General features: G+C 38.3%; 1 protein-coding gene across 1 annotated transcript in view; it reads right to left on the minus strand.

Moving 5' to 3' along the window:
• The window catches only part of Lama2 (laminin subunit alpha 2), a 602,337-nt gene that overhangs the window by 94,837 nt on the left and 484,506 nt on the right, over positions 1-22,994 (minus strand). The window contains exon 40 of the mRNA XM_055599236.1: positions 22,211-22,349. Within this exon, the coding sequence (XP_055455211.1) occupies positions 22,211-22,349 (139 nt within the window). The remainder of the gene's footprint in view (positions 1-22,210; positions 22,350-22,994) is intronic.

The following is a 22,994-nucleotide window of genomic DNA, read 5'->3' on the forward strand; positions in this document are numbered from 1 at the left end:
ACATTGCTTCGTAAGTCACTGAAGCACAGCAACAGAATCACGACAGGTGATGAAGCAACATTCTCCACGCTAATTATACCTCATACATATTTATGAGCACCGCATCTGAGTTTCTGAGCTGTGTCTACAGCATATGTGAAATACAAATGAGAGTCTCAGAGTTGCAAGGTATTGTGTTTCTTGCTTTTAAAGATTGTATTTTTTATAAATATGTTTACTCTGAGTATATATATCTCTGTGCTTATAAGTATCCATATAATTACATAAATTTTGCTATTTTATTTAAAATTTAAAATTATTTTAAAATAGAATTTATTTCATGTAAGTTTCAGTATGAGTTAGTTATTCATTCATAACTACTTAATACAATGTAAAAGAGTTTAAGACAAAGTAGGAAAAAATATATAAAATGAAATGATAAACTTGTAAAGATTTAACCAACGTTTATATTTTAACTGTTTTTTTATGTTAATTTTATTCTTTGTTAAAAATGTGTAGTAACTCATTTTAAAACAAAATGTTTTTAAAACAAAATGAATTTACTAATTTGTCCAACAAATGTTTTCAGTTTTGAGCGCAATGGTCAGTCCTGGGTATCCAAAATGGGGAGACAGCAGTTTTTCTTGATGGGCGTGGAGTGGAATGGTGTGAAGGAGACAAACTCAAAAATCACTATCAAAGAACAAATGATCATTTCCTCTCTGGATCAGAAGCATGCCAGCAAGAGTTTGGTTGTCTGGGAAGGAGGGAGAGGGATGAGGGTGTGAGGGGAAACTTGAAGGTAAGTTACAGTTTATCAAATAGGTAAACGGTGCCTTAGTGATTTATTTTTTTAAAAGCTTAAAAATTGTTCATCTTGCTTTATCTATTCCACTTTATAATGTTTCTAAAATAAATTTATTATAAGATAAATTGTGAGCCTGTTGAGTTGACTATTTGAATGCATGCAGAGTATTCATTTTTATTTTTTAAATAAAGTAGTAACTGACGGTGCCATTCTGTCTATGAAACAACTCATTTTAGAAGACAAATCATACACTTACAGAAGGGAAAATGTTCCAAGATAATATGCTAACTTATGTGATCTTTTCAACAACGAAAACTATTTAAATATAAAAGTCATATGTAATGTTGGTAATTAGGTACAACGTGTTTACATAAAGTGTGCAAAAAGGAAATCATACTCTTTTTGGTGTTAGAGCAGTGTGGAAAATTAGGAGAAATGTACTGATCATCATGAATTATCAGAGAAATGAGAGAGTCTACCGTTATATACACTTGAAAAGACATAACTCTAGAGAACATTGTTAAAAATGTGTTTTTGATGTTGGTTGGTATAAAAAGTTACCAATCGGTTACACCGAAAAAGTGTTTGCATGAGAAGAAGTATGGGGCAGATAGACCACAGCATTATAAAGTACTCATTTGTAGTTAGTCGATCCTGCAGCTTTACCCTCCTCCCTCTTCCTTGCCTGTGTTTCATATGATATTTCTAATAGATGTGAACAGTTTTTGTACTAATATTATAAAGATCCCACATGCTTTGACAACAAGGAAATCTCTGTGTAACAATTGAAACGTAGGGTTTTTAAATTTTTTTAAATTTATTATCATTTATTACAATTTATTCTATTTGTATCCTGGCTGTGGCCCCCTCCCTCCTCTCCTCCCAGTCCCACCCTCCTCCCTCTATGGCCCTCCCCTAGACCACTGATAGATATAGTCTTCCTCCCCTACTATTTGACATAGGAATTTTTAAACTAACTTGTTTTTTTCCTTTTTAGACTTTAGCATTATTGGCGAATGTGTGCATGTTTGATTCGTGCGTGAGTGCAGGGAGGAAGTGGTGGGTGATCCTCTTCATGTGTCACTGCTTGCAGGTGGTGTTAGAGGACAACTAGATTCAGTGGTCGCCTCCTCTGCAGGACTCAAGAATTGAACTCAGGTTCTCAGCACTTTGACCTCTGAACCATGTTGCTGGCCCTAATTACATATTTTGAAAGTGCTAGTAACTAAAAAGGAAGAGTAGATCCAAAATCAGTTAAAAAGAGCTCAGAGATGGCTATGGTCAGAGCAAGTTGATAAGCTTCACACTCCTGGCATCACAGTGTGCATTCCAGGATGGTAAAGGGATTGGTGAGCCCTCATGAAAGGCGGAGAGCATTCCAGGACTCCACAGGAAGAACCCAAGATTGCTTCCTGGGAGAGAGTTCATGACTGACCTTTTAGCTTGATGAGAACGCTAAGAAAGACATCCAAATGAGAACTTAAAATATGAAAGAATTTGATAAATATTTTGTCAAATGTCTCAAAAAATAAAAACAAAAATGTATAACAATTGTTTCCTTCAGTTCCACTGTGAGAGCCACTACCCCATCAGCTCCTCCTAGTGCCACAGGCTTATTGTCATATGGCATGCTTTGGGCTGGCTATACCTTTGGTAAGATTTGATGCTGACTTTTATTATTATTATTATTATTATTATTATTATTATTATTATTATTATTATTATTATTGTTATCATTATTTTCAATGCACCCACTGTTGGGTCATAAAACAGCACTGAATTTTTTTTCCCAATAGATATTTAGTTATTGACTCAAGTGTGAGAATCATGTATCGAGGTCCTGGTGATATAATGAAGCTTGGTTTTTACACACAGGTTCACTATGGACTGTGCACCTTGCGTCCTCAGTGATATTTCTGTATTTGCTGTGGCAGAAAATGTTTAGTTCTCAGATAAGATGCCAACTCACTAATGAAGAAGAATCAATGCTGCTCACCAGTTTCAGTGACACATTGAACAGTCACACCAAATGTAGGTGTCTATTATTTTAATTAGGAATTAAATGTTAATTCCTAAGATTGCAGAAATTTGTAAAGACACAATTACTATTTGAATGACTGTTATATTACTATTTAGGGAATAAAAATAGAAAACATAAAGCAAACAAACAAAAAAACCCCAAGGCCTATGTGAATAATGTATATATCATGGCTGATATCATACTGTATTTGGACCTTCATCACTTACATAACTATTTCTGCAGAAAAATACTCCAAACCTCACCTTACTGGTCATCCTTGTGTGTTGTGTTTCATATAGTTATAGAAAGAAAATTCAAATAAGACACACTGAACAGAACATGTAACTGAGTTTCTAAACAAACGCTCATTAGCCAGGCTGCAATGTAACTGTAAGACTCTCACTGATTCACTGTCCTATAGTGAATCAAAAGAACCTTGCCACCCCGGATCTCAGAAATGCATAAAGCAGGGGATAAATTATTAGGGACAGGAGCAACATGAAAGAAAATAATATATGAGAGAATAACACCAGGAGGACAGAATAAAAATAAAGGAAATGAGTAAAGTCTGTAGGGAACATTCAGGAAACCCTTATTTTTTTATTAGCAAGACAAATAATAAAAAATAAATGCATAGATCTGGTTTGAGGATAGAGAAGAATTTGATTCATCTTTATCCTTTATTTTAATAGTTCAATTTATTTATTAATTTTAGTAGATCCACAACAAAAATGAATTTATTTGGAATGAAGGAATGAAAATATAAATGTTTTATATGTCAAATAAATAAGGACTTTGTAAAGCAGCTTATGCACACTATAACTTCCTCGATATCGTGAATGAAATGCTCAGCTCATCTATAATTGTAGAGTGATCATTAAGTCAGGGAAAATGTCCTGAAGTTGAAAGGCACTGATTCAGCGCATGAAAATCAGCATCTCTCTCCCAGTGGAATGCTGTGCACGCAGTAAAAACTAGGAGGATTCTCCTGTGATAGCACGAATGAACACGTAGGACACTGCCTGAGACATATCAGCCAGCACAGAAAGCCACAGCCATGTGACCTCAGCACTGTGGCCTCACAGGGGTAGAGTGGTCATAATTAACGGTATGGCAGAAGGCCAATGGGTAGATATAGGTAAAAGCACACAAATACATTAGACAGGAGGGATGAAGTCTCAGCGATCCACAGACGAACCATGGTTGATGGTGGCCTAGTGCACTCTCTCGGGATACTGTTCAGAGAATGGCTCTTAGCTGCTCTTACCACAAGGCAGCGGTAACACAGTGAGGTCATACTTTTATCGTTACCTAGTTTTAGTCATTCCACAATGCATATGAACTTCCAAACATCATGCTACATACGGTAAGGTGGGTAAGGTGTAGGTCAATTAAAACATTTTAAATCACAGTGCTTCTAGATAACAGGGTATCTGAAATAACAAAACTAATCTAACCTCTCTGTAAACAAAACAAAATTAACAAATGAAGAAAGAAAAAAAATTAAAGAAATCATTATGAATAATCAAACCATGAAAGCAAAGGATCTATAAGCTATTGATGAAATAAAATTTAAAATATATTAGTACAGAAGATATCCTGCCCTCTTGGACTGGGAGACTAAAACAGCCACATTGCCAAGGCTGTCCTGAAGTCTGAATGTAACTCCTGCAAAAATTCTAATATCTTTCACAGATATAGAAAAAATAATCCCAGAGTTTCCATGCATCTACACTGATCCTCTTGAATAGCCTAAGAAATCTTGAACAGACAGAATAAAGCTGAAGTCCATTATGTTACTTGACTTCAAAACATACTTTAGGGTAGTAGAAGTCAAAGTAGCAAGATACCAGAGTGAAGTTGAAGCATAGACCAAGAAAGTAGGGGTCTCAGAAATGAGCCCATACATTGATGGCTGGTGTAACTATATCAAATAGCCTGAGAACACACAACAGGGAAAGCACGATTTATTCAAGAACAAACTCGCAATAACTGGATATCCACCTGCGAAAAGTGAGAGTAGGTCCTACCTCACATAATGTAGAAAAATCAAGGCAAAGGATCTTCTGTAGTTTATCTGCCAAGGACTCATGTGTGGAAAGGTTGGCCTAAACCGTAGTATTAAGAAATGATTAGACAGTTAAAACATAGGGTCCTGTGCAAGATATGCATGCATGAAATTATTAAAGAATTAAAAACATAAACATTAAAACAGAAGTAGGAAGTCATCAAAAATGCTGCTTCAGGAGTCAGCAGTTTATTGTAGAATTCAGTTAGTGCTCACAAGAGGTTGATACAAAAGACTATACCTTATACCTCCTCAACCTCTTATGGTCTCATTTCTCTTACACATACTTCCAGTAAGATGCCATCAGCTCATTGAGCCTCAGGACATTCCTTTATATATTTCCCAACCTTGAGTATTCCATTACAGTAACAGAGAATGAAAAAATTGGGGACTAAAAACTTAAACAGAAATGAGGAAGCTATAAAACAACTACAGAAAACATAAAGGAAAAATTCCACACACGTGCTCCACGTGATTTTTGTTTTTAAGCTAGGTCAGTAAAAACACAGGTGTGAAAAAAAAAAGACTAAGAAGAGTACATATAAGTAAAAAAAAAAATCTTTGGTGTAGAAAAGGAAGCAATTAAGAGAATTGCTTACTGAATGGGAGGAAATATTTGCAAGCCATATGTCTGATAAGGAATTCGCACAAAATAAAGGAGCTAAAACATCTAAATAATGAGCAAATAACAAATAGAAATGCACAAAGAAGTGCAGTGTGTCTCAGAAGGGTAGCAGCTTTGTGTAAAGAATATACAATACAAGGGAAATGCAAAGTAAGGCCATGAGCTATGTACCCAAAATGCATGTGACATATACAAGTCTTAGTCTGTCAATTAAAAATAATAAAATCTATGAGCTAAGTTGTACGCCTTAGGAACTGCATGCCCTATGAAAACTTGACCAGCGAGGGAAAACCCAGACTGCACCGTGTTGTGGGGAAGAGACTCCTAGTAACAGATCACTGCCTGGATAACGAGAGACAGAAATCTGATTCCTCAAATCTCACCACTAATAGCATCTCCTAATGTGAGTTTCTTTTAGGAATATGCGTGCCCTTACATTTGGGGCCTAGATGTTCAGAACTAAGATGTCATCTTGATAGATTTTTCCTTTGATGAGCATGAAAAGCCTTTCCCCATCTCTTTTGATTCCTTTTGCCTGAAAGTCTGTTTTATTAGATATTAGAATAGTTACTTCTGCTTGTTTCTTAAGACCTTGCTTGGTGAACCTTTTTACAGCCCTCTACTCTGAGGTAATGTCTATCTTTGTGCCTGAGGTGTTTTTCTTGTATGCAAAATGCAGATTCATGGTTCCTGTTTTTTTTTTTTTATTTTTTTTTTATTTTTATTTAATTTTTTTATTTTTATTTTATTTTTCTTTTTAGTTACATTTTGTTAACTCTGTGTCCCAGCTGTATCCCGCTCCCTCATTCCCTCCCCAACCCCACACTCCCTCCCTGGTCTCCTCCCTGCCCCTTTCCAAGTCCCCTGATAGGGGAGGACCTCCTCCCCTTTCATCTGACCCTGTTTTATCAGGTATCTTCAGGGCTGGCTGCAAAGTCCTCCTCTGTGGCCTAACAGACTGCTCCTCCCCTGGGGTGGGGGTCAAACAGCCTGCCCTTGAGATCCTATTAGAAATAGTCCGTGTTCCCCTTACTTTGGAAAACTACTTGGTTACTGAGCTACCACAGGCCACATCCGAGCAGAAGTTCTAGGTTATATCCATAGATGGTCCTTGGTTGAGTGTCAGTCTCAGAAAAGACCCTGTGCCCAGATATATTTGGTCCTTGTGGAGCTCCTATCCTTTCCATATCATACTAACTTCCCTTCTTTCATATGATTCCCTGCACTCTGCCGAGGGTTTGGTTATGAGTCTTAGTGTCTGCTTTGAAACACTGCTAGGTAGAGTCTTTCAGATGCCTTTTGTGATAGACTCCTGTCATAAGTTCAATGTTTTTTGTATCCCCTCGGTTAGCCTGTCTTTTTTATTGGGGACTTGAGTTCATTGATGTTGAGAGAATATTAATGACCAATAATTGTTAACTTCTGTAATTTTGATATTGGTAGTGGTGCATGCATGTGTGTGTGTTTGTGTGGTGTGTGTGTGTGTGTGTGTGTGTGTGTGTGTGTGTGTGTGTGTGATATTCCCTTTTGTTTTTGCTTCTGTGAAATTAAGTTATTTCCTATGTTCTCTTGGGTATAGTGTTCCTTGTTTTGGAATTTTCCTTTTCATATCTTCTGTAGGGTTGGGTTAGTGGAAAGTTAATGTTTGAATTTGGTTTTTGTCACAGAATATCGTGTTTTCTACATTTATGGTGATTGAAAGTTTTGCTGGTATAGTGTTCAGGGTTGGCGTCTCTGCTATATTAGAGGCAGCATGACATCTGCCTAGGTCCTTCTGGCTCTTAATGTCTCTGTTGAGAAGTCTGGTGTAATTCTAATAGGTTTGCCTTTATATGTGACTTGGTCCTTATCCCTTGCAGCTTTTAATATTCTTTCTTTATTCTAAACATTTAGTATTTTGATTATTACTTGCTGGAAGGATTTTCTTTTTTGGTCCAACCTATTTGGTGTTCTGTAAGTCTCTTTTACATTTATAGGCAACTCTTTCTTTAAGTTAGGGAAGTTTTTGTCTATGATTTCCTTGAAGATATTTTCTGGGCCTTTGATCTGGGAATCTTCTTCTTCTATTTATATTATTCTTAGGTTTGGTCTTTTCATGGTGTTTTAAATTTCCTGGATGTTTTGTGTTAGAAACTTTTTGGGTTTAGCGTTTTCTTTGACTGATGTATCATTTCTTTTATTGTATCTTCTGTGCCTAAGAGTCTTTCATCTCTTGTAGACTGTTGTTGATGTTTCTGTCTGTAGTTCCTGTTCTCTTTCCTAGGTTTTCCATTTCTGGAATGGAAACTTTCACCCTAAGGTTGTCTTTTCTTTATTGCTTCTATCTTCTTTTTCAGTTCATAAACAGTTTTATTCATTTCCCTCTTCTGTTTGCTTGTATATTCTTTTATTTCTTTAAGGTACTTGGTCATTCCCCTTACTTGTTTGATTGTATTTTCCTGTATTTCTTTAAGGGATTTATTAATCTCCTGTTTAATGGTCTCTCTCATCTTTATAAGATTAGATTTAAGGTCATTTTCCTGTGCTTCAGTTGTGTGAGGTTATCCAGGGCTTATTGTATTAGAGCAGCTGGTTTCTGGTGGTGCATACTGTCCTGGGTTTGTTGAGTGTGTTCTTACACTGTTTTTAGCCATCTTGTTGTCCCTGGTGTTGGCAGGCTTGGAGGTTGCAGCTACTCCCTGATGGCTGTCACTTCTGGTAGTCACTGATGGCTACTGCCTCTGAGATTGTGTGCAGAGCTGGGTCCCAGGAACTGGCACACAGAGGGCACCATGGGGACTACTGCTGCCAGTCTCCAATAGCTGCTGTCTCTAGGACTGCAGGCAGGGCAGGGGCCCGGGAACTGGTGCAAAGGTCACAGAGCAGACCCTGACCCCCACCCCTCACTGCTGGTGGTCCCCAGTGGCTGCCACCTCTGGAACTGCAGGCAGAGCTCTGTTGGTAGTTCCCAATGGTTGCTGTTCTAGAACTCTGCTGGTAGTCTCCAATGGCTGATATCTCTGGATCTGCTGGTAGTCCCCAAATGTGAGCTTTAAGCATACCATTTGAACCTAATTCTGATCAGTTATGATGATCAGACATCATGTAGGGCATTTAAGTCTCACAGATACTCAAATGGGACCTCAAACTACAGACAAAGAGAGAGATAATTTTTTTCTAGTTTTTCCTTTGTTCAACTTCCCTATATCTGTGTCAATATAAATGTTTTATTAATTCTTAAAATCTGTATCAAAACTATCATAGATTTCTAGATCATAGAAATAGATCATATCATAGATCTAGTGTCTGGGTTTGGACATGGGAGATGCATCTGGCGTTTAGTAGTTACTAACTGTATACAGGGTATAAAAGGGACATCTGGTTTTTAGTAGTCACTAACAGTATACAAGATACCACCTATAACAAAAATCTAAGGATGCTGGATAGAAAAAAGCACATGACTCAGGGTAATTTTTTTTTGTTATTCAAATTTCTGTTTACTAAAGGAGTTTGTTAACCACTTTAATTTTAAATCTGAAGACACTTTTCTGGGAAAAGAAAGAAGAAATAAAACATTGCTATTAGCAGGCAGAAAATGAAGGGAGAGGAGACACTGAGTAGGATTCCTTAGAACAGAGAAAATAGAGAATCTCAGACCTCCTTAGCTCTACATAGCAACTGCTGATGCTGGGGTAGTAGTCAAAGCTTCCATCCGAAGCCAAGAGAAAAGGCCTGATTCCTGCCCAGTGACAGATGTACCCTGGCATGTCAAGTTAAGAACTTTTCCCACCTCAGTCAATAACTAGTAAACTGTATATGTTACTCATCTTAAATTTCAAATTTTGAATTTTCATCAAAGGACTGGTTATTCTTTACAAGACAGTACCAAGACTGCAGGGTAGGTCAGTGGGGAATAGTAGTAGAATGGAAGTCTATGGAGAAGAAGTTCAAAGGGGCCACCACCTCAGAAGAGAAGTTTTCTCTTCTGCAGGACACCCTTTTCTACCCATATCAACATGGTTGTATAGGTATTTCTTGTTCCTTCATTGGCCACAGTTATTTCTTACACTCCTCAGTCAGAGGAGAGTGAAGCAGGGTAAGAACTAAGAACGCACATAATCTGGAACACATCCACACCCAGAAACAAGGGAGAAGGTCAAGGATCAATGTCTGCATGTGAATAAAAGGAGATACCTCACTGCTGCTTATCATCCTTTCCTGCAGACTGTTCCCCTCTTCTGGGGGAAGGAAACTCAGACCGTGTCCTTTAAGGAAACCGAATGGATTGTGAGAAAAGAAAAGAAAAGAAAAAAAAAGAAAAGAAAAGAAAACAAACAAACAAACAAAAAAACACCCTCCTTCATTGTCCCTTAGAACAACTGTGGGTAGAGATTAAAATCTAAGTATTACCGACAATGACAATGTGACAGCTAAAGCAATAGAAGTTGAGAGAAGGAGCAAGGAAGTGAGTGAAAGAGAAAGGCAAGAGTGTTCAGGACATCATCCTACATCACCTTACATATGGAGGATCCACTACCATGAACAGGAAAAGACACTGTTAGAATGGCTGCATCATTTAAAGAGCAAATGGCCAAGGAGCCAGACAAGGTACGCTCTGACCTTGGGTGAATGAAACCTGGAGTACCACGTGCTCTAAGGGAACCATAACTCACTCACTCATTGCAGCAGTAATTAAAATGATAAGGCCCAAATGCAAGGATGAAACCCGCATCTGCAAGGTGGCACCAAGAGGTAAAAGCGAAGGAATGCGTTAAAGATCTAGAAGTGGCTGTTCCGCAGGGTGTGATCTCAGTAAAAGATGTGAGATCTGGAAGGATTGTGTAGCTTGACATCAGCACCCCCACCCCTTAAAATCTACAGCTATCCAAAAGTTTGTGCAGCGCAAGCTAACAAAAAGTTGAGAAACTTTGCTTCTAGGCCCATTTTAGTCTTACTTTCTTAGTTAAAAAAAAAATTAAGACTGATTTTATAGGCTTATTTTAAATTTTTTCTCCTCATTTTCATTATAATTTAACTAAAAGATAGTTCAAGCATCCAGAGGAGAGAAAGGCAGTCATCTGCACTCTTATTCTCCATATCAGAAACAGGACCTTTCTGCTCCATTCATCCAGAGTTCTCTGTGTTTCCATACATCTGACAATGTTGTATACAAAGTTCCTTATTTTTTATTTAAAGGATTGGCATGTGTGAAAGGAAGAAAGAAAGAAAGAAAGAAAGAAAGAAAGAAAGAAAGAAAGAAAGGAAGGAAGGAAGGAAGGAAGGAAGGAAGGAAGGAAGGAAGGAGGAAGGAAGGAGGGAGAAGAAAGAAAGAAAGGAAGAAAGAAAGGAAGGAAGAAAAAAGAACAAAAAACAAAAAGAAGAAACAAAGAAAGGAAGGCGGGAGGGAGGAAGGGGAAAGACAGGAAGGAGAGAGACCCACAGAGCTCCCCTTCTCTGCAGTGTTGGAAAGCAGCTGAGAGGTCAAGAGGACATGCTGCTCTTGCAGAGTACAGGAGTTCGATACCCAGCACCCATGCTAGGTGGCTCGCAAGCTCCTTGCAAATCCAGCTCCAGAGCATCCTCTTCTGGCCTCTGCAGGCACCTGCATGTACATATATACGCAGCACAAGACTGAAAAATAAATCTTAAAAAAAAACTACAGCAATTGCTGTTAGCCATAGAGTTCTGCACTCACGATCTTTCCAGTTTTGTAACATAAGCTGGGGACCACTGCCTTCTTTGCCTGTGTTTTGGGAGGTTCTGTTTGTGGGGTTTTCGGATTGATGGTAGAGGGTTATCATTTGGCTGTAGATAAATTGTGAACTACTGATTTAATTCATTTGATAGAATTCTTTCGAAGTCCATGATTTCGTTTTTTCGATAAATTTGCGCTAGACTTAGTCTCCACTTCATATAAGTATTTCAGGTCCAAAGCGCTGCGGGTCTCTAGTGTATTCACGTTTCATTTTGAATCTGCATGGTTTCGAGTAGCTGTTGGGCTTTTCCTTCCTAGTCCTGCTCCTACCTTTGCTGAATACTGCCTGCCATTCCTCGTTATGTGCGGCCTGCCCATTTGCTTGAAGAACCTGCCTTCTATTTTGTTAATTCTAATGGTTTTTTTCTATGCCATTAATTTCTGCTTTTATTTTTATTTCCTCTTTTACTTTTTAAATGCTTTGAGTGGAAACTTGGATTTAATTAGTTTTCATCTCTATCTTTTCGCAACATCTTTCGTTAATTACCAGTTTATTTGCACTCCATAATTAAGTTATTTTTTGCTGTGTTAAGTGTTTCGTTATTTCAAATTATTCTGCATCCCGTGACTCTTCGAATACTTGGAAGTGTGTTTTGAATTTTGAACTTGGATTTACTTGTCTTTTATGTATGTGCCAATGCTTTCATGTATGCCGCATGTGTGCCTGGTACCTGTGGAGGCCAAAAGCAAACCCTTGGATTCTCTGTAGCGGAAGCTACAGACAGCTGTGAGCTGCCATGTGGGTGCTGGAAACTTCAGATCTGCAGGAGCATCCAGGGTTCTTAACAACCAAGCCATTTCTCTAGCCCCATGTCGAACCGGTTCATCAACAGTTTCACGATGTTTTGTCTGTTTCTAATTTTATCGTGTATGATGATAGTCTTCAGCCTGGATGCCTTCAGGTGATCATGTTTTCCTGGTGCATTCTTTGAGCTTTGTGTCATGGTCCTGTTTTTTTAAGTTCCATGAGTACTCTAACTAATGAGGCAAGCAGAATCAATTCTCTGGCTGTTCCAAGGTTCCATAAAGCCCCTCAGTCATCCTGTCTGTGGTACTTTTTGAACATGCATGCCTGCATTTCTCTGCCTGGAGTGTCAGTTTTTGAGAGGCATGACAAGGCTGTCACTGCAGACATAATGAGTTTTCTCATCTGATGTGTTTGTCTTCATTTATTCTTTGGCTCTTATGTTAAGGCCTTGCAAGTTCACCATGCTTGGGTTTTCCTATTAAGCCATTCTTTTCATTCATTTTTAATTAGGTTTATTATTGTTCCATATAATGTAACTCCTTTGGGGAACTTAAAAGCCAGTTGCAATTGTTACTCTTAACAGTGTATTCCTGCATTTTTTTAATCATTAGTTTTTTTGGTTTATTTTTCTGACTTTTTATTTTCAATCTTTCCATATTCTCACAGCTTAGTGATATTTTGTGTAACCTATACAAATTTTAATCTAATACGAAAATCACTCTAACATGACTGCATTTAAAAATCTGAAGACAACTTGTGTTACAGACTATTGATTCTCATCGGCTTCTTTGTGCTCTCTGTACTCTCAGCCTCCCATCTGGCTACACGGGAGCACTATCTGATCTGGTCCATGTACTAGAGCACGTGTGCGCAGGTCATACATGCAGCATATGGTGAGAGCTGGAATGTTGCTTCCCCTCTCAGCCAGGACAGTCATGGAGTCCGTGTGGTGTGGTGTTAACCGCAAGGAGGAAAAAGACTGCCCTTGCACAGTGGACTGTGATGTCAAACACGGACTCCGGTTGTGTGTCAGGTCTGCAATTTCAAGAATTACTTTCAATGACTGGTGAAAGCTATCCTGACCTATGCAGTTGTATTAATTAAATTCTGTCATATTTTCCTCACATGTACACACATGTTCACCTAAATGGGACAGTTGTCCATTTATGTCTGCCTTGCCTTTTATGGAGTAGCATGAAGATTGAATCACACACACTCTGATGGTTCCTCTGATAGCCAACATGCTAGGCTAGGGTCCCTATGTTCTGATTCAGCTATGCTATCCCTCTGCTTCTTAAGCTATCCATGGTTTATGCAATGCAAGGACCACTAAAACTATGACAGCAATAAAAAGTCTCTGAATGTGCACTGACCAAAACTGATTCAAGGTTCTGGCTAGTACAAATAAAGCTGCTATAAACATGCTTGAGCAAATATCCCTTTTGTGTACTTGAGCAAACTTTGGGTATATACCTAGCAGTGGTATAGCTGGGTCTTGAGGAAGCACTATTCTTAATTGTCTTAAAGCACCAGATAGATTTCCAGAGTGGTTGTACCAGTTTACATTCCCACCAGCAGTGGAGGAGGGTTCCCCTTTCTCCACAACCTCTCCAGCATGTGTTGTCACTTGAGTTTTTCATCTTGGCCATTCTGATGGGTGTAAGTTGAAATCTCAGGGTCGTTTTGATTTGCATTTCCCTGATGGCTAATGAGGTTGAGCATTTCTTTAAGTGTTTCTCTGCCATTCGATATTCCTCTGTCGAGAATTCTCTGTTTAGCTCTGTTCCCATTTTTTAATTGGATTACTTGGTTTGTTGCTTTTCAGCTTCTTTAGTTCTTTGTATATACTGGATATTAGTCCTCTCTCAGATAAAGGGTTAGTGAAGATTCTTTCCCAATCTGTAGGCAGTCGTTTTGTTTTGATGACGGTGTCCTTTGCTTTACAGAAGCTTTTCAGTTTCATGAGGTCCCATTTATTGATTGTTGCTCTTAGAGCCTGTGCTGTTGGTGTTCTGTTCAGGAAGTTGTCTCCTGTGCCAATGAGTTCTAGGCTGTTTCCCACTTTTTTTTCCAGCTGATTTAGAGTATCTGGTTTTATGTTGAGGTCTTTGATCCACTTGGACTTTAGTTTTGTGCAGGGTGATAAATATGGATCTATTTTCATTTTTCTGCATGTAGACATCCAGTTGGACCAGCACCATTTGTTGAAGATGCTGTCTTTTTTCCATTGAATGGTTTTAGCTGCTTTGTCAAAAATCGAGTATTCATAGGTGTGTGGGTTTATTTCTGGATCTTCTATGCGGTTCCATTGATCCTCCTTTCTGTTTTTATGCCAATACCATGCAGTTTTTATTACTATTGCTCTGTAGTACAACTTGAGATCAGGGATGGAGATACCTCCAGATGATCTGTTGTTGTACAGGATTGTTTTGAAGATTCTGGGTTTTTTGTTTCTCCATATGAAGCTGAGAATCTTTTTCAAGGTCTGTAAAGAATTGAGTTGGTATTTTGATGGGAATTGCATTGAATCTGTAGATTGCTTTTGGCAGGATGGCCATTTCACAATGTTAATCCTACCAATCCATGAGCACAGGAGATCTTTCCATGTTCTGAGATCTTCTTCAATTTCTTTCTTCAGAGACTTGAAGTTTTTCTCAAACAGGTCTTTCACTTGCTTGGTTAGTGTCATCCCAAGGTACTTTATGTTATTAGTGGCTATTGTGAAGGGTGTTATTTCCCTAATTTCTTTCTCGGCCCTTTTGTCTTTGGTATACAGGAGGGCTTCTGATTTTTTTGAGTTGATTTTGTATCCTGCCACTTTGCTGAAGGTGTTTATCAGCTGGAGGAGTTCTCTGGTTGAATTTTTGGGGTCGCTCATGTATACTATCATATCATCTGCAAATAGTGACACTTTGACCTCTTCCTTTCTGATTTTTATCCCCTTGATCTCCTTTAGTTGCTCTGGCTAGGAATTCAAGTACTATGTTGAAGAGGTTTGGAGAGAGTGGGCAGCCTTGCCTTGTCCCTGATTTCAGGGGATTGATTTAAGTTTCTCTCCATTGAGTTTGATGTTGGCTATAGGCTTGCTGTATATTGCCTTTACTATGTTTAGAGATGTGCCTTGTATCCCTGATCGCTCCAAGACTTTAAACATGAATGGGTGTTGGACTTTGTCAAATGCTTTTTCAGCATCTAAGGAGATGATCATGTGGTTTTTCTCCTTCAGTTTGTTTATGTGGTGGATTACATTGATGGATTTCCGTATGCTGAACCACCCTTGCATGCCTGGGATGAAGCCTACTTGGTCATGGTGGATGATATCTTTGATGTGTTCTTGGATTCGGTTTGCAAGTATTTTATTGAGTATTTTTGCGTCAATGTTCATAAGAGAGATAGGTCTGAAGTCAGATGTCCATCAACGGAGGAATGGGTACAGAAATTGTGGTATTTTTACACAATGGACTACTACTCAGCAATCAAAAAGGAGGAAATCATGAAATTTGCAGGCAAATGGTGGGATCTAGAAAAGATCATTCTGAGTGAAATATCCCAGAAGGAGAAAGACAAACATGGTGTATACTCACTTATATAGACCTATAAGATCTGATAAACATAATGAAATCTATACACCTAAAAAAGACAATCAAGAGAGCGGACATGGGGTAAGATGATCAATCCTCTTTTAGAAAGACAGATGGGATGTGCATTGAATATATGACAGGAGTCTACTGAGCACATCTGAAAGACTCTAACTAGCAGTGTTTTCAAAGCAGATACAAAGACTCATGACCAAACCTTTGGCAGAGTACAGGGAATCATATGAAAGAAGGGGAGTTAGTCTGATGGGGAAAGGATAGGAGCCCCACAAGGACCAAATATATCTGGGCACAGGGTCTTTTCAGAGACTGACATTCAACCAAGGACCATGTATGGATATAACCTAGAACCTCTGCTCAGATGTAGCCTGTGGTAGCTCAGTAACCAATTGGTTTCCCATAGTGAGGGGAACAGGACTATTTCTAACAGGAACTCAATGACTGGCTCTTTGACCTCCCTACCTCCCAAGGGAGGAGCAGTCCTGTTAGGCCACAGAGGAGGGCTTCGCAGCCAGTCCTGAAGATACCTGATAAAACAGGATCGGATGAATGGGGAGGAGGTCCCCCCTCTCAGTGGACTTGGAAAGGGGCAGGGTGGAGATGAGGGAGGGAGGGTGGGATTAGGAGGGAATGAGGGATCGGTACACGGCTGGGATACAGAGTTAATAAAATGTAACTGATAAGAAAAAAAAAATAAAATTAAATTAAAAAAAACAACAAAAAAAAACTTGATTCAAAGTTCAAAAATGAAGCTTATGTGTGCCTGGCAGTGTTTCTGTGTCACACTGGTAAGCTTTACAGCAGCCGTGGTTCTGAACACATGGGAAGTATGCTCTTCACTGTGGATTCTGACATAGTACACTACAGTGGTGGAACATCACCATTGGCTTTTGAGACTGCAGATTGCAATGTTTTGATTATACATATATTTTCTGCACTTAGAGAAACACAATGTTTAATACCAGATAAGGAAAATTGTTAGTATTTTCCCATTCAGCATGATAGTAGCAGATGACTATGTCTTTGATTTATTATGTCAGTGTTTGACCTTAAAATGTGCTATTTGAATTGCTGACTCGAACTGCATGAACTATCATTACATAAACTTCTGTTTACGTAATTGTGCAACATAACTTCCAGCAATTTCTTAGAGGTTGATAAACATACTTTTGCCATCTTGTGTACATGTTTATGTGACATAGTGTTTCTACTAAATGTCTATGACTCTCAGAGTACGAATCACAGTTGGCTCCTATGGTCTTCAGGCCTTTAGATTAGATCTGAAACACACAACTGGGTTTTTAGAAAACAGTTAGTGGGACTTTTTAGATGTGGTCCTATTCCTCCTAAATTCCTGTGTGTCTGCCTATCTGCCTACCAACTTATCAATCATTCAGTCATCCACCCTCTATCCGTCTTTATCTGCTACGATGTCTCCTTGAAGAATGCACCCAGTAATGTACCCAGTCTTGATTCTTTCGCTGTCCAATACTAACTCTAAGTAAGGGTATGACTGACTCGAGAATGGAGACTGGAGAGTGTCAGGCAGCACTGAGGATGGTCATGCAAGAGGGAAGAGAAGAGAAAAACCAAAGAGTCTGACAATGACAGCGACTGAAGTTGAGAAGGAGGTGAAGGAGGAGGAAGGGGCAGAGGAGGATGAAGAAGAAAAAGAAGAAGAGAAGGAGGAAGAGGAGGGAAGAGGGATGGAGAAGGAAAGTGAGAGGAAGAGGGAGAGAGAAAGAGAGAGAGAGAGAGAGCTTCAATTTTCTGGGGAAGTAAAGTAATCCTTATGAAGGCAAGATTCCTAGAGAATACTGGGACTTCCAGATAGTAGAGACTAAGACAGCATATTCCATTGCTCTACAGAGAGGGGTAACAAAGATGGAAGAAGTGTGGACAGTATGGCGACTCTCACGTTTAAGACCATGGCTATGGGGTTCACTGCACATCACCCTTTGTATACTCTGAGAAGTACACACATCACCTGAGACCCTCCAGCAGGAGAGGACAAGGAAGGGTTCATCCTCAGTGTCACTGAATTTTTACATTTTTATGTGACCGCTTATGAGACTCAACAGCACATGAAAATCTACCAATTTACAAACTAAGTTCACTTACATTTTGGGAATTTAAAATATCAATTCTTGGTTATGTTAGGATCTTTTTAAATATCTATTGTGGGGCTGGAGAGATATCACAGTGGTTAAGAGCACTGTCTGCTCTTCCAAAGGACCCAGGTTCAATTCCCAGCACCCACATGGCAGCTCACAACTGTCTGCAATGGCAATTCCAAGGGATCTGACATCTTCACACTAATGCACATAAAATAAAATTAAATAAGTTATAATACAAAATATTTTTAAAGGTCTGTTATTACTTTTAGATATGTGTGTGTCTATTTGTATGAGTGGGGGTGGGGTGGGATTGGGGTTGCATGTTGAGTACATGTTGAGTGCAGGACTTGTGGAGACTATTGCTTGCTGTAGAGTGAGAGTTACAGGCAGTTATAAGCCACCAAATGTGGGTTCTGGGAAATGAGCTTGGATCCTAGGAAGAGCAGTACATGCTTAAACTGCTTAGCCATCTCTCTAGCCCCTGCTAGGATTTTTTTTTTTAAATAGGATTCTAAACAAAGAAATTAATATTAGAAAAACAATTACTAGATTTCTATTTTCCTTTATCTGAAAAATAACACAATTCCTTTCTCCTTTTGATTGTACTAAGATTAGAAAGACTGAACTGAGGGAAATGAATACTTTATATAATATTACTTTTCCCATAATGCCTCAGGTCTCAAGTTAATATTTTATCTTGATAATTAAAGAAATTATCTTTTGATACAAGTAGCTGTTATTTCTTATTTACTAATAGTATATTAAAAAATTAAATTGAATACAGCCTCTGCTTGCTTGCTTATAAGGAATTGACTACTTACTTTTTTATTTCAATTCCATTCCTAATTTTCTCTCTGCATTGATCAATAGATTTAAGTGAGTCTTAAGGAATGAAGTTGATTTTAAAGTGCTGCCTCCACCATGTGTAGAACATACTTTGACCATTCACTTGTTTCTCATCCTGTGGTATTTTCCATGTTTCCTTGTTATTTTTTTTCTCAAATTGTCTTAGCACCATTTTTCCAATGTTATAATGAGTTGTTTTTATTACTTGTTTAATTGATCGTTTTCTAATGCCAACATCCACTTTATTTCTTTGGCTTTTCTTTATAATTCATTATAAATATTTGCCGTTTCTAGATATAATTCATATTAGTAGAGGGCTCTTCCATGCTGCTAGAATTCATTTCCTTTAATAATAAATAATAATTTTATGCTCCTTTGTTATTTACGCCTATCTACAACACTAACAATAATGCCATACATTGTGCTTACAGGATTTTAGGTAACTGATCAATTAAATGTTTTGCAAATACGCTTATTTTCTGAAAGAAACAAACTATATTAAAGTGACATCTAAAGGTTAATGCCCTACCTTTATTTGTTCACGAGACATGTTCCAATAAATTACCCTTGACAGTTCTTTCCATGTCCTGATAGATGTTGAATAAATCATTGGTTATCTTTGCTACACATTTTTCAGACATTTCATTACCTTTTCAGTCTTTAGAAAGAGAAAAACAATAATAATATGGAGAATAGGCTTTGTTTAGGGCTGTTGGCCTACCAGATATAAGAACTGAAAAATTTTATGTTAGCACAGCCATGAAAGTTTCTTATACGTAAAGTAATAGTATTAAGTAATTCTTTACCACAAAATAGTAAATTAGCAAAAAATTTAAGAATACAAGAAGCTATTAATAGGCATAAATGTATTAATGTGTCATGAAACTCATGCTACTATTTGCTAGAGACTGCTAGGGGCTGAAATATCTATCAAACAAAACATAATTTAGATAACAGTGGTAATCTTAAAAATTGTCCTAAAATTGTGACAATATCTATTTAAATAAATACGATTTAGGTTAGATTTAAAAATAATCATTTTTGTAAGAAAATTTATCCAATAATTATGTCACTACTTTGAAGAAGAAGCTAATATTTTTTCCCATACTCTATTGGAAGGCTCCATACCCATAGATAGAGCACTAATCAGGTATATATCAGGTGGCACTGACTGGACATACTGGGTTATAGAGGACGAATAAGAAAAAGGAGAATAAAGAAAAGTGAACAGGGAGGGAGACTTAAGAATATATGGGATTGGAGGGAGAAATGGGGAGTGGATAATATCACCTTTCATTGTAAACATACAGGAAACTCTTAAGAATAAAGACAAATTTCAAAAGAGAAAAACAGAATATATGGCATTAGTAAACACATGCCAGAGGAAACAAGTAATGTATCAATTGTGGACAGTGTATGATGGTTTCATTATGACCATAAATGTCCCCACAAAAGAATATGATAATTACTTCTGATGCCCTTCATATTCAAGAAAATGTTTTTACTCAGAAGCAAAGCAAAGGGAATATCAGTCTCTGACACACCATGGTTTATGTATATTTCTTTCACAAATATCCAACAAGCGTTTTCCCTCCAAAGTTTCTGATGTAGTTATAGATTCTCTGTGAAGCCAAATGATTGTTCTAAACATTGTATTTCACAAGGAATTTCCCATGAAGCATTTCTTCAGTTCCTAAGATAGTCTGATGGATACTTGCTAGAGAAATTGTTCATACAATGATGCTCTACATATGATGAATTAATTCTTGCCATGACTGGCAATAAAGATCCTCAAGTTGCATAGATAACTTAGAGCTCCAAGGTCTAAAACAGCAGTTCCATGCAGACTTTGAACAATGACAAAAACTGAGGCTTTTTTTTTTTTTACCTTATAAAAATAGTCTATATACTTTAAAAACGTGATCTGATGTGTTTTATAAAAGTGCACTTGACAGTAAAACTTCATATATAATTAACACCACGGCAACTGAAAGCAAAAGTTTTCTTCAGGATAATTTTCAGAACTGATGTCCTGTGGACTACCAGTGACTAACGTTCTCTGTTTCAAGTGTCACATTTGCTTCCTTTAATTTGGTGAGCTGTAACACAAATCTGATTGGCACTGAGCAATGATCGCTAAATTCGGACAAAGTAAGTAGTGGGTTGCTGCTATGGTTATAGATAGTGCGAAAACATTGTAGTTGAAATTTTTATGAAATTTTCAGTAATGATTCGTGACAACTACTCCAAGTTACTAGGCTTTTTTGTTTCTCATTTAAGTCTGAAAATTATAGCTTGAAAATTAATTTTAAAAAATTTACCAGTCTGTAGGCTGTTAGTTTGTTCTGACGATAGTGTCCTTTGCCTTACAGACCCTTTTCAGTTTCATGAGGTCCCATTTATTGATTGTTGCTCTTAGAGCCTGTGCTGTTGGTGTTCTGTTCAGGAAGTTGTCTCCTGTGCCAATGAGTTCCAGTCTCTTTCCCACTTTTTCTTCTAACAGTGTTAGTGTGTCTGGTTTTATGTTGAGCTCTTTGATCCACTTGGACTTGAATTTTGTGCAGGATGATAAATATGGATCTATTTGCATTTTTCTACATGGAATTTTATGAAAGAAGGGGGAGATAGAAAGACCTGGAGGGGACAGGAGGTCCAAAAGCAGACCAACAGAGCCAATAAAAAGGGGGGGCCCTGCAGAGACTGATACCCAACCAAGGTTCATGCATAGAGAGGACCTAAAACCCCAACTCAGATGTAGCCCATAGACTCAGTCTCCAAGTGCGTGCCCTAGTAAGGGGAGCAGGGGCTGCCTCTGGCATGAATTCAGTGGCAGCTTCTCTGATCCACAACCCCTGGGGAGGAGGGTTGGTGCAGCCTTGCCAGGCCACAGCCAGTCGTGATAAGACCTGACAGGCTAGGGTCAGATAGACCGGGAGGAGGACCTCCTCTACCTGTGGACTAGCGGAGAAGCCTAGGGGGAGAGGAGGGAGTGAGGGTGAATTGGAAGGAGATGAGGGAGGGAGCCACAGCTGGAATACAAAGGAATAAATTGTAATAAATAATAGTAATAATAATAATAAGAAGAAGAAATATTTATAGTAAACCTAAAAAGCTAAGGGCTGAAAGCTCAACAAAACTCATATAGAATGTGTTTCTTGTACACAATGGAAGTTTTTTTCAGCCTCTAAGAAGAACGAAAATAAGTTGTGTATGGGAAAATGGATACAACTGGAGGCAGTCCCAGAAGGACAAATATGGTGTTATTTTTTCTGATTCTCGGTATAGAGATTCTATAGTGATATAAATTATGTATGTACATATAAAATTAAAGTTTACTCTAAATTGTCTGGAAACAAAGGACACAAATAGAGGGGAGGGGTAAGAAATAGTCATTGATGAGGATGAGTGACATGCTCAGTGTACGATGAAAAAATTATTCAACTAGGAATGGAGAGATGGCTCAGCAGTTAATAGCACTGGCTGCTCATCCAGAGGTCCTGAGTTCAATTCCCAGCACCCACCTGGTGGCTCACAACCATCTAATTATGGGATTTTATGCCCTCTTCTGTCATGCAGGGCATGCAAATAGAGTACTCATACACATAAAGAAAGAAATCTTTACAAAATAATTCAACTTCCATTCTTAGCACATGATACTCTGTTTCTTACCAGTTTTGTAGCTTCCTGGGCAAGATCTTTTGCTTCTCTGGCAACTTTCTCAGCTTCATCAATATAGTCCTTAATATTACTGTAAGCTCTGAAGGCTGCAGTGGCATTGAAAGAGATGTTCTTAGCCTCATCCAGGATTCTGTCAGATCAGACCAAGAAAAGGATGTTGGAGGAATTAGCACTCAAATAAAGAACAATAAAGTCAGAGCAAATTCAGCTGCAAAGGGATCATAGCCAGTTTAACCAGGATAATCCCGAACCTAAGTGAAGTGTCTAATGGTTGTATCATGCAGTATCATTCCATTTACACTTATACTCCTCAAGGCCTGCTCTGAGATAGAGCAAATGTGTCTTTTAAGATATTTTCATATTTATTCAGTTTCTCTCTCTTTTTCTTGCCTTCCCTCTTCTCAATCTCCCCGTGTGTGTGTGTGTGTGTGTGTGTGTGTGTGTGTGTGTGTGTGTGTGCGCGCAAATGCAGATATCCACTTGTGCACAGCTTGAAGGAGTCAGTTCCCTCCTTGCACTGTGTGGGTTTCAGGGATTGAACTCAGGTCTTCAGGCTTGGTGGCAAGCATCTACATGCACTGAGCCATCTTGCTGGTCCCCCAGCAGTATCATAAACATCTGTAATAACCTGCTAAAGCTCGTGCCACCATATGACCAGGCAAGTGTATGCAGGGTAACAGTATTTCCTGCTATTTGTGAAGCGCACTATAGTTTCCAGAGCACTTGTATTCCATTAATCAAATGAATTTTACAATGTCTTCTGAGTAGGCACACT

Source organism: Psammomys obesus, unplaced genomic scaffold (genome assembly GCF_907164565.1).
Source record: "Psammomys obesus unplaced genomic scaffold, mPsaObe1.curated_primary_1811, whole genome shotgun sequence".
Taxonomy (NCBI): domain Eukaryota; kingdom Metazoa; phylum Chordata; class Mammalia; order Rodentia; family Muridae; genus Psammomys; species Psammomys obesus.